The sequence below is a fragment of the Cebus imitator genome, unplaced genomic scaffold (genome assembly GCF_001604975.1).
Source record: "Cebus imitator isolate Cc_AM_T3 unplaced genomic scaffold, Cebus_imitator-1.0 Scaffold101, whole genome shotgun sequence".
In the NCBI taxonomy this organism is placed as follows: Eukaryota; Metazoa; Chordata; class Mammalia; order Primates; family Cebidae; genus Cebus; species Cebus imitator.
The window spans coordinates 82,236-97,915 of NW_016107416.1; the positions used below are offsets into that span (position 1 = coordinate 82,236).

The following is a 15,680-nucleotide window of genomic DNA, read 5'->3' on the forward strand; positions in this document are numbered from 1 at the left end:
AAAAAAAAAGAAATATAAAAACCCATTTCACTTGCAGGCTGAACGAAAGCAGGGCACAGTCCCAATATGGCCCACAGGCCATAATTTGCTGGGCGCCGTGTTAGAAATTTCATGGCTGGTATTTCTACTGAGCTTTCAAACTGCACACTTCCAGCAACCACTGCAACTCCATGCCTCAACCTCCTTACCCCTCATTCGGGAAATATCAAGCAAAGAAAGCATGCTGATTCAAGGCAACCAAAAGAAAAACAGAGACACTGAATTCTCTCAAACTGAATAATCTAACCTGGTTATTAAGAAATAAGGGAACCTGTAGCCAGTGGAGAATGGCAGTAGCTTCTACTTTTACACTGTAAGAAAGCCTGTTTTAATACTGACTAATGAGAGGAAAAGTTAGTCTGAATTAAAGACTTTAAAATGCAATTTTATTGTTCACCAAGGAAGTATTACTGCAAAGCAGAAGGCCTAACAGGCCTGTTTTAATGAATAGATGACTCATCTGTAATCAGTGCATTAATTGTTGGGATTCAAATGGGTGCTCTTAAAGTACTGGGAAAAATAGCTTCATTTTTAAAGCAGGTTAAGCATTCCCCCTACAGCCCTTTTTAAAGTATCAATTTGCTTTGCAAACTGTTTCTTTCCAAAGACTATAGAAGTAAACTTTCATAAAACCCTGACAGATTTATCACAAATTCTATGCTATTAAATTTCAAATTAAAAAAAAAAAAAGGCACATGATTTGGATAACATTTTCAGTATTACAAAATCAACGTCATCACTTAGCCTTCCAGTCCCTAGGGCTGACACTGTACCTTTTGCCTTTCAAATTATTTCGGAACTTGTCCTCATATTGGAGTTTTGCCTCTCTTTCCCCAGTCTGAAGATTCAGCCGTACATGGGATCCTGCAGGGACAGCTTGCCCTAAAAACCAAGAAGAGAAAAGGCTCATGAGGTACAGGGTCCTTGGAAGGTCACAGGGATGGCCAACTAACAAGCGAACAGGACTTACTAGTAGTTCATGAAGATGAAACTCAGCTGTGTTCAGTTATCTCTTCAGTCTAGCCATCTCTTTCCCTGAAACACACACACCACTCACATATACTCACTTTGCTAATCTATAAGGAAATCTGTAAGGAAATGAGGTAAGATGGGCAAGAGGATACACACTTGAATCTAGAGACCAATGTCCCCCAATTAGAACCTGTATATTTAAGCTACTCTGTTTTTTTGAGCTAATAAAAGCTTTGTGTTATGTGCAGCAGGTAAGTGGCAGATACCTACTGACTCCTCAGGACATGCTACATTACTGTCTTTTCCATGACACCCTTCCTGCCCCTCCCCTAACAGGCAGTCCCACAGAACCCCAGAGCGCCTGCCATCCCAGCCAGCTTACACCTCACCACCTTCATCTATTTAATTAAGCTTCTTCTATGAGGCTCTCTCCTCCGTTAAGCACAGGAACTGTATTTCCTCCTTTTTGATTTCCCAGCCCTTAGGCCAGAGCTTGGCACATAAAATGTGTGGCACTTAATGTTATGAAAAGGAAGAAGGAAGAGACTGGAAGACAAGAGGACAGAGTAAGCCAAGGAGGCAGGGAGTGGAGCCAGGAGAAACTGAAAACCTACACCCACCTATCTATGGAGCTGATCCATAGCCCGGAAAAACAAACGTTGTGAATGGATGGGCTATTACTAAGCACCGCACAAAACTACTCAAGAATAGTTAAAAAGCAACTGTGCAGTAGCGCTTACCATAAATGGAATGCTACACCCATTCATTCATTCATTCATTCATGGAACTGCTGTAGGGATGGAGAATTTCAGGGAAAACGCTTTTCAGAAGACTGGAGATTTGAAGCAAAGATGGTGCTTCTGACACCTGAACTTGGACTCTGCTTTTTCCTGCCAGAGGACAGCATTGCCTTGCTGTTAAGTTTAAGAACCCAAATCAATGGTTTTCAGAAAAAATTCCTCCCAAGGAAGCACACAGCACAAGTTCTCTTGAATAATCAGGTAAACTCAAGAAGGATAATGATACAGGCAAGAATTCAACAATTCTGGGAGCCCCATAGAGAACTCTTGAGTTCTCTATGGCATGAACATATGTAATTAGTCACGTTAATAGTTATTTTTAGTAATAATGGTACTAATACTAGTAATAATTACAATAGTATTTTACATTTTCAAACTTTTGATCTAAGTTAGAAATGGAAAAGAATAAAGTATGTGAGTTTATAAGCTTCAGACACAATAGGTTATAGTGTGCTAAGCTTGCCAAAGAAGAGACTAGCATCTTATGTGAATCAACTTATTTTATTTGAGGAAAATTCCAAAATTACTCCCGTCATATAAGCTACAACAGGGGGCAAGAGCAACCACAATACCATTAACTCAAAATACAGGTTGTGCTCGTTTAAAATATACTAAACACATAATGGCAGCAGCAGTGGCAAAAGCAACAGGAAATGCTGTATTTCAAGTACTTCTACTCCACTGGGGAAATGTCCAAGTTAGACAGATAGCATAATCTGACCTGCATCCTTTGAGAGCCCCTGCGAAGGAAGAAAATGTACCAGAACACAGGGGAAGGGCAAATCAAAGCAAACAGAAGCCACAAGATACATACAAGTAACAAGTCAAGGGGATGGAGAGCAAGGGGACAGGCAGAAAATAATGTCTGTTTTCCCACCACTGGCTCCTTTGGAGCTGATCCCAAGGCTAAGTATCCTAGCCTGAGAAAGCCCTGTCCATATTAAGCAGAAGCCCTGTCCATATTGAGTAAGGCCAACTCATGCTTGAATTTTTACTCCCACTGGGACTGTCACTGATTTCAGTCACAGGCTAGGACCCAGATAACAACTCTTGTTTTCTGGTGTAGGGGGTAATCTGTGGTAGACTGCAACACCATCACCAATTTTCTTCCTTCCTGCTTGTCGCACTCTCTGCCACATGACTTTATAGTTCCTGTTACTGCAGCGTGTACCTTCCCACACCTTGACTTTGGATTTTGCTTATCACATGCTCTGGCCAGTGGGATGCTGGCAAATGGGCCACAAACAGATGTTTGAAATGTGCTTGCATGGCTGTCTCAATATTCTGCTATCATCATGAGAAAAGCATGCCACTGCTAGCCTTCTGGTCCAAGAGGGATGAGACACCCATGGAGAAGAAACGGTTAGGGCTTCATGTGCACACGGTTGATTGAGTGGTACTCTCCAGGTGACAGGAAATGAAAACCCAAGGAGGATTCTGTACCCCCACCTACCCCCGCCAAGCAGTCAGAGGCCACAGGCTACCAGAGTGGTGGAGGCAGTAGCTCTGGGCAAGGAAGTTTTGGCTCCCCAGAGGGGTCCAGGAGCAGGTGACAAGGGTCTTGAGCCCCCACAGTAGCTGGGGAGGACATATCTCCTACAGAAAAAGGAGATCCCAGGGGGTCTGGGCAGGGAACCAAAAGCATCTGGTATAATGCCTTAAAGGTTTAGGGTGTGTCCTAGTCCGTTAGGGGTTCTATAACTAAATAACTAAGACTGGGTAATTTATAAACAATACAAATATGTTGCCCATAGTTCTGGAGACTGTGAAGTCCAAGATCACACCAGCAGTTTCAGTGTCTGGTGAGGGCCTATGCATCATAGGAGGTGCCTTCTAAGTGTTTTCACGTGATGGAAGGGGCCAGAGGGTACCCTCAAGTCTCTTTTATAAGGGTACTAATCCTATTCATGGGGCCTCAACACCTCCTAAAGGCCCCACCTTCTAATACTATCACATTGGGTATGTGAGAACAACCTAAATGTCCATCAATTAATAAACGAATAAACAAAAGTAGTATATCCATATAATATTATTTACCATTAAAAGGAGCAAGAAATACTGATACATCCTACAGCATTGATGAACCTTGAAAACTTGAAACAAGTGAAAACCAGATATGAAAAAAGCCTATATCATATGATTCATTTTACATGAAGTGTGCAGAATGGGCAAATCCATAGAAACAGTAGCTTAGTGGCTGTCAGAGGCTGCGGGAAGGAAGGAATGAGGATTGACCACTAGTGGTTTGGAGTAAAAAAAAAAAAAAAAAAGCACAACACGGGAAAAAAAAAAAAAAAAAAAAAAAAAAAGCCCACCAAATTCCCCCTCAAAAAAAAAATCATGAGGGAAATAATTTGGGATTATACAAATCCCTTTACTTGAAAAACCACTGCATGCCTTTAGGGAATCCATCTGCAACTGTAGTAATCATCTAATGGCAATTTTCTACTTCCCTCCTTCTTTAACACATTTATTAATTGGGATTTATTTCACTGCAAGAAAAAACTGTAACTCCTCTATCTAATTATTTATATTAGTATGAACTCATGGATATTTTATTCTAAGGGTCCAACACTATTATTATTTATTTTGTTGCTCAAATTGTTTCAGCCTGAGCAATCAGAGGTGCCTTCAGCTTGGCTCTTACACTGCTTTGAAAAATCTTTTCTCCCCACCATCATTCTCTTTTTAAAAGCATTTCCTTACTTTCTGGTTCCATAAGATGTTCCAAGTTCATCTTGCATTTTCCTTTCCCCAGCCCTGGAATCAGTCACTTCTTAAGAGCCCTAGTTTTTTTGTTTTGTCTTTTGTCATTTTTTTAAATTGGATAACAGTGTTTAGAAGCCAAGATCTGGGTGCTAGGTGTGTTCATTACTACTAGGGTGTTGGTATTTCTAAGCCCTCTCAGTAGGCAGGGCAAGAAATGTGTGTGTATGTATGTAACAAAATATCTTAGACTGGGTAATTTATAAACAATAGAAATTGTAAGTACACACACAAACTTTATATATGTATACACACATACATATATACATACATTTATATATATATATATATATATATATATATATATATATATATATATATAGTGATAAGGTTTGGCTGTGTCCCCACCCAAATCTCATCTTGAATTGTAGCTCCCATAATTCCCACGTCATGGGAAACACCCGGTGGAAGGTAATTGAATCATGGGGGTGAGTCTTTCCTGTGCTGTTCTCATGATAGTGAATAAACCTAACAAGATCTGATGGTTTTATAAAGGGCAGTTCCCCTGAACACACTCTCTTGCCTGTCGCCATGTAAAGAGGTGACTGCTACGCATTCACCTTCCACCATGACTGTGAGGCCTTACCAGCCATGAGGAACTCTGAGTCCATTAAACCTCTTTCCTTTACAAATTACCCAGTCTCAGGTATGTCTTTATCAGCAGCATGAGAACTAATATTTATAGTTTAGAAAATATATATATGGTTTAGAATAATATCCAGGCCCTCCATGTAATCATCAATCGTTAATGTTTAAGGGACACTGAGTTCACTTTCTCTGATTATCTGTGCCACAAGCAACAAAAGAAGACATCAACAGATGTTCACGTATCTATACATACAGACTTCTATATACATGTACACACCTGTATGTCTTGCTATGTTACTGTGTGTGTATATATCCATACATCTATATTTCTATATTTATCTGTGTGTGTGTGTGTGTGTGTGTGTATATATATATTTAAAACTACAAGTTTATACTGATACTTCAGATTCCAATCTAACACATGGGCTCATTTGTCTTCTCACTTTACTTATTTATAACTTCTTTCTCTAACACTGAGAAACCTGGCTCTTATTACCTACAATATATTTTGTTCTAGTACACAAATAAACTAGTTTCAAAATTGTTAACCCATATCCCTGTGAGAAATACATTTATCAAACTAGTTTACAGTGTGCATGTACAGTTCTGTCTTTAGCTTTACAGTACCTGGGGTCAAGATGCTGTTTCACAAAGTCACTTGGGCTAGTTCTTCCCTGTCCACTTCATTAAGGTTATGTTATTAATCAGTAATACTTGCTTCATTTGGTAGTATTTGTACTCCATTTTATGGCTCCTGCCCCCTCCATATCCTAGTTGGCTTAACTATTTATTTGGGGAGCCCATGAAGAGTATGTGAACTATAACTACAGTTCTAAGAGTTAGAGCTGTACAAAAAGAACAGTGTTGTCTTCTCTGTCATACTTTTTTTTTTTTTTTTTTTTTTTTAGACGGAGTTTCGCTCTTGTTACCCAGGCTGGAGTGCAATGGCGCGATCTCGGCTCACCGCAACCTCCGCCTCCCAGGTTCAGGCAATTCTCCTGCCTCAGCCTCCTGAGTCGCTGGGATTACAGGCACGCGCCACCATGCCCAGCTAATTTTTTGTATTTTTAGTAGAGACGGGGTTTCACCATGTTGACCAGGATGGTCTCGATCTCTTGACCTCGTGATCCACCCGCCTCGGCCTCCCAAAGTGCTGGGATTACAGGCTTGAGCCACCGCGCCCGGCTACTCTGTCATACTTTTTTTTGTATAGTTACTTTTTTAAGCCACCAGGCTTTGAGGTGTTTTGTTTATTGTGGCATCCATTCCAATGGACCTGAAACAAGAAATTGAAAGTATCATACAAATAACAGTGTTTTTTTCTGAAATTATATAGTTTCTATCTTTTTTGTGTTAAAATGTCCTTTTAAAAAAGGAGATAATAGTGTGTTGTTTCCATATTAAGGCCCTTAACTCAGCAAAATAAAAAGTTGGCCTTAATCCTCTAAAAAAATTATTTTTTTTGGGTTCAATTCATTCACTTCAGAGGGCAAAAAAAAGAAAAAAAATTATTTTTAAGTTTTTCTGGTCCATAAAACACCACAGCCTAGAAACCACCTCTCCATTCTACCAACCTTCCCTAGGACATTTGAGAATTATTCCCACTGTACACTTTAAATAGGTGAATTGAATAGTATATAAATTATATCTCAATAGAGTGGTTGTAGAAATGTATTCCTCCAGATAAAGCAATACCATCTCTTTTCGAATCGCTGAATAGTAGCTAGTCTATCAGATGCAGTTCAGTGGGACAGTAAATATTTCTAGGGTCCAGGAAAGAGAGCTAAGGCTCAGGGCCTAGTCACAGACCCATGAGTGCTGTTCTCAGAATGTCAGGAAGAGGAAAATTAGCCTAGAAAGCCTGAGGCCATGAAGCACCAGTACAAGAGGAATCCTGGCTGAAGGACAGGTAAGAAATAGTGACCAGGAGGTAAGAGCCATGTCAAATGCCCACAGGAGGCAGGCAGCAAGAGAGTGAGGAGGTTCATCTGTAAGAAAACAGGAATGGTGAGAGCTGTGAAAAATGCCCCTTCTAAAAGTATTCCATTTTAAACACAGAAAAGACAAAACATATGGCCAGTTTGTAGCTAAAAAAATATAGTTTACCTATTAACAAATAATACTTGGCTCAGTCTTTGCCCCAACACATCCCAGTGCTTGGAAACGTGTCCCTCCCAGACTCCAAGTGACAGGGCCTCCTCAGCTGGTGCCCACAGTGAGGCTGCTATGCTTCACCAGAGCCTGGCTGCCCTGCTTCAAACACGACAGGCCAGCTGGAATTAATGCATGGTGCTCTTGGGTCTGCCTTGACATTAGGAGCTTTGGTAGTTATGGGACTTCAGGAGGGGTGATAGGGATGAGATGTCCTCCATAGGCTCCTGCCTGGAAATATCCCACTCCAGGGACTTCCAGTCCTACGTGGACACAATGGAGAAAGTCAGAGGCTGCCCCGGCTGGCCGTGCTACAAGCCCTGGGACTCTGCTCCTCACTCGGCTGTCTTTGTTGGCTGGGTGAATTTAGCCAAATTCCTTTATCTTTCTGAATCTTCATGCCCTTATGTGTCAACTGAAAAGAATTTATCATGTCTGTTTTCCCTAATGTGCTACATTGTTGTGAAGAACAAATGAAAAAAGAACTGTGTCAGTGCTCAGAAGAAATAAAAAGTACTCCAGGAAAAGCAGTCCCCAAAACAGCCCAAAAGGTAAATGTCAACCCAGATGAAGCAAAGACAGTTTATTTCTCAAGTCCTACAGATAGGTGTTAAGAGTAAAAACTCCCAGTTATGCTGAGTTTCTGAAGGGCAGGAACCAATTATTTGTGCCCACAGCTCAAGCTCAGCTCCAGGCACACAGTGGGCCTCCAGAAAGGTCAGCTTGAATGCCAGCTCCCTCTTCCCCAGACCAAAAGGAATACAAAAATATAGAACAGGAAGCAATGACACTCACCTCGCTGGGGCCTCCAAGCTCCTAACTAGGACTGGTCAGAGCTGAGACTTTACAGGCCCAGTTGCCATGACTACCAAAGCCCTCTCCTCCTGCTTCTTTATTCAAAACCCCCAAACAAGTCCTGGCAAGAGCCCTGCCTTACACAAATGAGCATCTATCCTGTCTCCAAGGCAGGACTTGAACGGAACCAGTAACAAAATAACATGCACAAACCTCTCTAGGGTGCTGAACTCTGAAACAACGCTTGATGTTATTGTGTTTTTAAGGGAACCAAAAAGGGAAACCTTTTGTTTAAAACAGCAAAATATATAATGAGCCATTCTGGTTCATAGTTATATTTATGTATTCTTTAGAAGGACTAAACAATGACAAACTGAGAAAAAATAGAAATACTCCCCAAACTGATTTTCACTCTGAATCATAGAGAATCTAGAATCTGGGCAGGGCCTTCGAAGGATTCTCCAGCATAGTTTCCAGGCAAGGGCAGAAATCTCTAAGCTGCATGAAAGCCACTCAGAACAAAAGACAAGTTTCCCTCAGGGAATAGCTACCCTGACAGCTCCCACCATCCCCCTCCACCACTGCCCCACTACCTTCCAAAATCTCATCTGTGGCAGCCTAACCCATGTCTCCTTTCTAGTCCTCAAGGAGGACAAACTACAGCTGGTCACCAACCGTTCTACACAGAATTCACAAACGTAATGCTTTCCATGGACAAGGACTATCAATGCTGCTTAGATTTCCTGTGTTCTAGTGAGAGAGGTACCTTGAACTGTTATCAGGACAAGGCTCAAAGTAACCACATCTGGGACATGGTGAGCCTCTTTCCATAAGTGGCTAGTCCACAACCATCCCCTGAGGACAGGGCAAGAGTCTGCTCTTTTCCGAGCATTCTTTCTGCCACAACTTACCATATGCCCACAGAGGGCCACTGCTGTGTTGGGCACTGGGAAGTATACTACCATGAACAAGACCAATGCCTGCCATTGAGAATTATGAGGTAAATGGGGAGAGAGGTAGCAACACTTAGATTTCCAAGTCCAGAGAACAGCTTTCAAGCAAGCAATGATTAACTCCCTGTGAAGCATCTGGAGCTCAGCATATAAAACAGGCAGACAAGAAATAGGGAGGCCACTTGGCAAGCTGTTATAATTGTCCTAATCAGACTTAATAAAGCCTGAACCAGAGGAATGGGTAGGGAATGAGAAGACTGACACAGCAGTATGGGATGATTTTGACCAGAAAAACTAGGAATTCTGTCGTGGCCCTGTAGCACTCCTACTGAGAAGAGCATCAGACCTTTAAGCATGTGTAGTTACTCACTCCTTCCACCAGCCTAGGGGACCTACCACAGCCCCCAAATTTAATAAATTCAGGGATGGAATAAAGAAAACTAGGGGTAAAGGGGGCTACTTTCATGTAGAGACCCATCATGGGCATCACACCTGTTTCCTAGCCAGTTGATGCCTCGGCTCCCCTTTGATCTCCACCCTCAATGTGTCCCACATTCCTCTGACGTAGAGGAAGACCCAGTAAGTGGGGCTAATAGGCTAACAGGCACAGGCCCTTACTCAGAGCACTTGGGCTTTCACATCCATGCTGGGAATCTGATCTTCAATAACCCAGCTGACTGCTGTGGTCCACTAGCTCCTGCCATTTCACTGTTTTTAAGACAAACTCCCCATCTCCCACCTGCTTTCCTCACCCCTACAAAACTTTGAACACGTTCAGACTTCATTCAGTTTTCGATTACGTATACATGAAAGTATGCGTTGGGGGTGAGGAGATTGAGAAAGGACTTGAGAAAATTAGAAGAGAAAGGAAATAGCCAAGAAACCAAAGGTAGTTGGGAGTAAACCACGGCACGGCTATAGCTGGTCTGGCTCTCTAATCCCACTTAGAAATTATTGATTAAAAAAAAATTTTTTTTAATTCTCACTATAATTGAAGTTAACCCTGAGATACTGATAATGAGCTTTACTTCATAGTAAGGAGGGAAACAAATTGGCAAATTGGAAGTGAAGGAGTTAAATGTGTGTTTCCCAGAGGCCTTAGCACCACACTGCTCATTTCCTGGAGAAGACTCTTGAGGATTCCAGAGTGCCTGCATTTCCCACCCAGGCACAATTTCATTAGCAGCTCATTAGCAGGAGTGGTGCAACCATTTCTGACTCTTGTTTTTCATAATATTTATTGGTTAATTGATACTTTGAATACAGGTTGACTGAGACCCAAATGAAAGTGCTAAAACCACTCATTAGTCAAATTTAAAACACACAGATTGTATTCTAAACATACCCTTTGTTCTCATTTATTTTCCTCAAACAGAAGTCATAATTTAATAAGAGGGTTAAAAAAGCAAAGTGCCAAGATATTGTGCTTCAATTTTTAATCCTTTTCTTCCCCTATCAGTCCCCAGGAATCCTGACATCATAATTGGCTCTTATTTGTTCTCGTTTACAGCACCTGTTACCACAGACAAACATGGTTCTCTGAAGTATTTCAAACCAGTATCAGCTACTACTGACCTCTACAATTTCCCTAGTGCCCCTGCCACAAAAGCCCCTCAGTTTGGATACTCCCAACAATAGAAAAGAAAAAAATCCATAGGGACGCCTGCAGCAAAATTTTTAGGGTAGGATTTCTCTCCAGACCAGCTCTAAAGCATAGAACTCCACATCTATTTTATTTATTGCGAGGGGGTGGTGTGTGCAGGGGACAGAGAGGTGAAAATGCCCATCAGAGTGGGAGAAGAGACAGATGAAGCAATAGGTACAGTGTAGAGATGGCAGTTACAGAAACAACTGGTCCTAAGTCCTTGTCCACCTCCCATTGTGGGAGCCCCTCCTTAAATATAGGCAACTTTAACAAAACGAGGTTAGTCACCTGAGCCTCCTTTCACCTATCAAAGTGTAATGACAATCCCAATTTTCTGCCTTTTAGCTTAAAGTTCTGGATCACTGGTATTTAGAGACCTACTAAATAGTGTTGTGCTTTGCTTTCTTCACTTGTATTGCTGGTTTCACTAGAAGGAATTGCATGCAGCCTTTAGCACTTGGATGACATAGGCAATTGTTTAGCCTGGTGGTAAAGGGCACAGACTCGGGAAGATCCAGTTCCAGGTCCAGTTCCACCACTTAATAGCTCTGAGACCTTAGGTAAATAACACCTATGACTCATCTGCAGAATGGGCATCAGAGTACCCACTTCACAGGGCTCACAGCGAGGAATAAGAGATCATGCATAGGGAGATGCTTAGGGCTGACACCAGATAGTTCTCAATAATATTCTCTGCTTAGCTCTTGCCTCTCTGTGACTTGTTCAGTTTTCCCAGCTATGAGAAAGGAACCAGTGCCATATCATGATAAATGCTCAAACCGAGTGTTAATCGGCTCTCAATACATACCTGATTGAGTTCTGCAGAGGAAAGAGGAGTACATGATTTTTTGGAATATTCATGTCAGGCTGCCTCATTAAGGCTGCAAAAAATTCAGTAACAATGAAGGCTGCAGGGCATCCAAATTGAGAGGGCAGCAAACGAGCTGTTTAAACTTAGCCTGTACCACACGGAAAACACCCACTACAGCTTTCCATGGCTCAACCAACCTGCAGGCCACCAAACCCATTTAAGATGGGTCAGCCTCTGTCCCACTCCCCAAAAAATCAGAACAGAAATCAGAGGCCATATCCAGCAGCAAAACTGAAGCAAATGTGGGGAGGATTTAAATGAGCACAACTGCCAGCTGGCAACAAAGAAGAAAAGCTTCAGGTTTCCTGATAAACTTAGCTCAGTCACAAACTTAAGCCAGTTTTGCAACAATGCACCAAAGAGCTTACAAAAGCAGCTACCCTGCTCTGGCTTTCTGCTCCTCAGAGGGCTGTGCTGGCAGGTGCCCACCCAAGCATGGGCAAGGAGGCCTGGATGTTCTGGGCCAATGCGCACAGGTTAGTGCTCCAGCAAGCCTGCTGCTGTGCACACTTCCAACAAGCAGCCTGCCTCACACCTACACCCCACCCTCACAACAGCTGATGCTGCCCCAGCTGCACCCCCATACGCCCAATCCTGGGCAACTAATGGGAACTCTGCACTGTCACTTGATTATAAACACTCTACCCACTATACACTCCCGAGACCTCTCCACGTACCCAGGAAGAAGTATATGGAACCTCTGGCCTTGGTGCTCCCTCCTATTCATAGGCAGATTCAAGCCCTACTGACTACTTGTGGCCTGGACCCCTTTTGACAGAAGTAGTCTCCCAACAAGTCATCTCCCTGATAACCTCTTTCAAACCTCCATTTCAGATTTATAAAAAAGAAGGCAAATCCCTCATAACTTTAGGACCTCAGCACCCTGAGCTAGAAAGAACTTCAGGATACCATGAGACCCAACCGCCACCGAAAAGATAAATGTTCCCTCCGTGTGCCACTGCAGTTAAGTATAGCATCCCCCAGGACAGCCTTGTTGGAACTCTCCTTCTTACAAACCTTCAGTGGCTCCCTGCTGCCCTTCGAAGTACCAATAATACTACCTCATGGTGTTCAAGGCCTGCCTAACCTAATGAAATCCTTGCTGATATTCTCTGCCTTATCACCCCTCATCCACAGGTACCCCAGGTACCCCATGCTCTGGCTAAACTCTCCCTATGCTATTCTTAGTCCTTAATGCCACTTCTTTCCTTGCTTTTTGCCTGTCAAATTTCAATGCTTTTTTTTTTTTTTTTTTGAGATGTTTCGGTCTGCCACCCAGGCTGTGGTATAGTGGTATGTTCACAGCTCACTGCAGCCTTAACCTCCTGGGCTCAAGCGACAGTCCATTTTTTAATAGCCTAGCTTGAATAACAACTCGATGCAGTTTTACACATTACCTGCCCATCCTTTCAATGTCTAGTGCCTTGCTTATTCTTCTCTAATGACACTTCCTCGTTTTCTCTTAGTCATTTGGGTTCTTGTTAATCATTAAACAGGCATTTACTGATCACCTACTATGTGCCAGGTTTTAGGAAAATTAAAAGTGAGACATGGCCTCTCTACTCTTTTTCTTTTTTTTTATTTATTATTTTTTTGAGACAGGGTCTCACTCTGTTGTCCAGGCTGGAGTGCAGTGGTATGATCACAGCTCACTGTAGCCTCGACCTCCCAGGTTCAAGTGATCCTCCCACCTCAGCCTCCCTAGTACCTGGGACTACAGGCATGCACCACCACATCCAGATAATTTTTATAATTTTTATATTTTTTGTAGAGACACGGTTTCACCATGTTGCCTCTCTACTCCTGAAGAGATCACTGTGAGGGAAACAAATACATAAAAATTATGATATATTATTCTTAAAGTCAGAACATCTTTATATTCCCTACACTGCTGCATAGAGTGCTTGGTAGATAATGACTGTCCACTGCGTACATGTTCTAAAACAAAGATGAGTGAGCATTATGGAAAGAAAAACAATTTCCTCTTTCTGAAACAGAAAGAAGGATGCATTGTTGCAAAGACAGCCTTTAACTTGGGATTGGGGGAAATAAACTTTTTATTTTTAAATATATTTAAATTCCACAGTATCACTCCTCGACCCACAAGGAAAATATGAGAAAGGTACAAAGACTGAGAATTGCAAAGACAGAAACAAGCAAGTGGTACAGATCAAAATAGAATGGGAAAGAAGTATTGTTTAGTTCTTAACTACTACTAAACCACATGCATCAGACTTTATCACGGGCTTCACAGTATTATCACCTCTGATCACAGGATTTGATGGATGAACTATTGGTCATAGATCTACAACTGCTCTTTCTTTATCCTTAAACATTCAAGTATTTCCTAGTTCATTAAGCAGAAGGGGCTGGTGGTTAGGAAAGCAAGAAGAACAATATTACTAGAGACCAGCTGGTGAAGCCTCTGAGATTATATGTGAAAGTTTTAAGTATACAATTACATTTTTCTAAAAAGGTCCATAGGTCTCATTAGTTTCTTAGAGAAAACTATAACTCACTCTCCAAACATATATATAAACACTCATACCTTGAGGAGCCTCTAGGCCAATAATGGCAAGGCCATGCACCAACAGACATCCTTACACTGTAGGTAAGGATAAATTAGTGCAATGCTTTTGGGCATCTGGCAATGTCTATCAAAACTGTTACTGTTCATCCCATTTGCCCCAGAAAATGCCATGTTTAGGAATTTATCTAATAGAAATGTTCGTGGAAGTGCACAATGATATATGGATAGAGTGTTCACTACAGCATTCCATTAATTGTAAACAATGAGAAACAATACAAATATCCATCAGTAGGGGGTTTGTTACACAATACAGCATATGCCTTCCATGGAATGTATTAGTCTTCAACAAAAAAGAGGGAGATTTGTAAAAAGATCACTAAAACTAAGCAAAAATAAGTTGCACATATATGATTTCATCTTCCTTTTTCAAGAACATACGTTAATGTGGCAAGGGCAATGTCATCTAATCTACCAAATCCTCACATAAAAACAGACTCTGACTAGATAGCAAAGCTAAATCCCTGAGCAACATTTATATCAAAACCAAGTGAAAAGGGATTGGGAAGCAGTAAGTTGGCTGAGAGACCCGAGAAAAAACAACTAAGTAGCTGATAGGCATTCACTAAAAATTACAATGGGCCAATGGGTAACAGCAAGTGATAAGAAGTCCGGGGTGAGACTTCAAGGGGCCATAGCTGTCTAGCCCCCTGAATTCCCAAAATTAATTAACCAGTGCTCCCTACCAGGACAGGGCCCCACATTTCTGCTAAAAGCAAAATCAAAACAGAGTAGACTTGGACAACAGAAATAAAGGAAGCAGAGTCCAGATGAAACTGGAGGAGGAAAACAGAGCCAGGAAACCTCATAAAGCAAGCTGCCATGTTTTTGAACACTACTTGAAAACAAGAGAAGAGAAAACTTTCTCAAGCTTGACCCAGAATGAAAAGAGGAAAAAAAAAAAAAAAAAAGAAAGCATTATGGATTTAGAAAAGGTAATTAAAGCCATGCTTTTTTCTAAAAGTTCAAGAAACCTAATTTCACATAAAACTGAGCAACAAAGTATTATGGTATAATCCTATACAATTATAAAGAAGAAGAAAGAAAAGAATAACATCCCTACACACAATGAAAGTATGCCAGAAAGACGTGGGCACAAACATAAAAAAACAGTAACTTCCTACTTCAAAATGCACTGAAGACATTTGTTAAATGATACAAGATACTCAATAACAAAAATCAGAAATGAGGCACTAGAGGCTATGTATGGTGGCTCACACCTGTAATCCCAGCACTCTGAGAAGCTGAGGCAGCAGGATCACTTGAGGGCAGGAGTTTGAGACCAGCCTGGGGAACCAGAAGTTCAGGATCAGCCCAGGCAATATAGCAAGACCTCATCTCTACTAAAAATAAAAAAGTTAGTCAGGAATGGTGGCACACACCTGCAGTCCTAGCTACTTAGGAGGCTGAGGTGGCAGGATCACCTGAGCCCAGGAGTTCAAGGCTTCAGTGAGCTATGATAGCACCACTGCACTCCAGTCTGAGTAATAGAGCAAGATTCTGTCTCTTAAAA

The 15,680-nt window shown here is 41.7% G+C and overlaps 1 protein-coding gene across 1 annotated transcript in view; it reads right to left on the reverse strand.

Moving 5' to 3' along the window:
• The window catches only part of LOC108310057 (nucleotide exchange factor SIL1), a 162,917-nt gene that overhangs the window by 28,898 nt on the left and 118,339 nt on the right, over positions 1-15,680 (reverse strand). Inside the window, exon 4 of the mRNA XM_017536705.2 lies at positions 813-921. Coding sequence (XP_017392194.1) covers positions 813-921 — 109 coding nt within the window. The remainder of the gene's footprint in view (positions 1-812; positions 922-15,680) is intronic.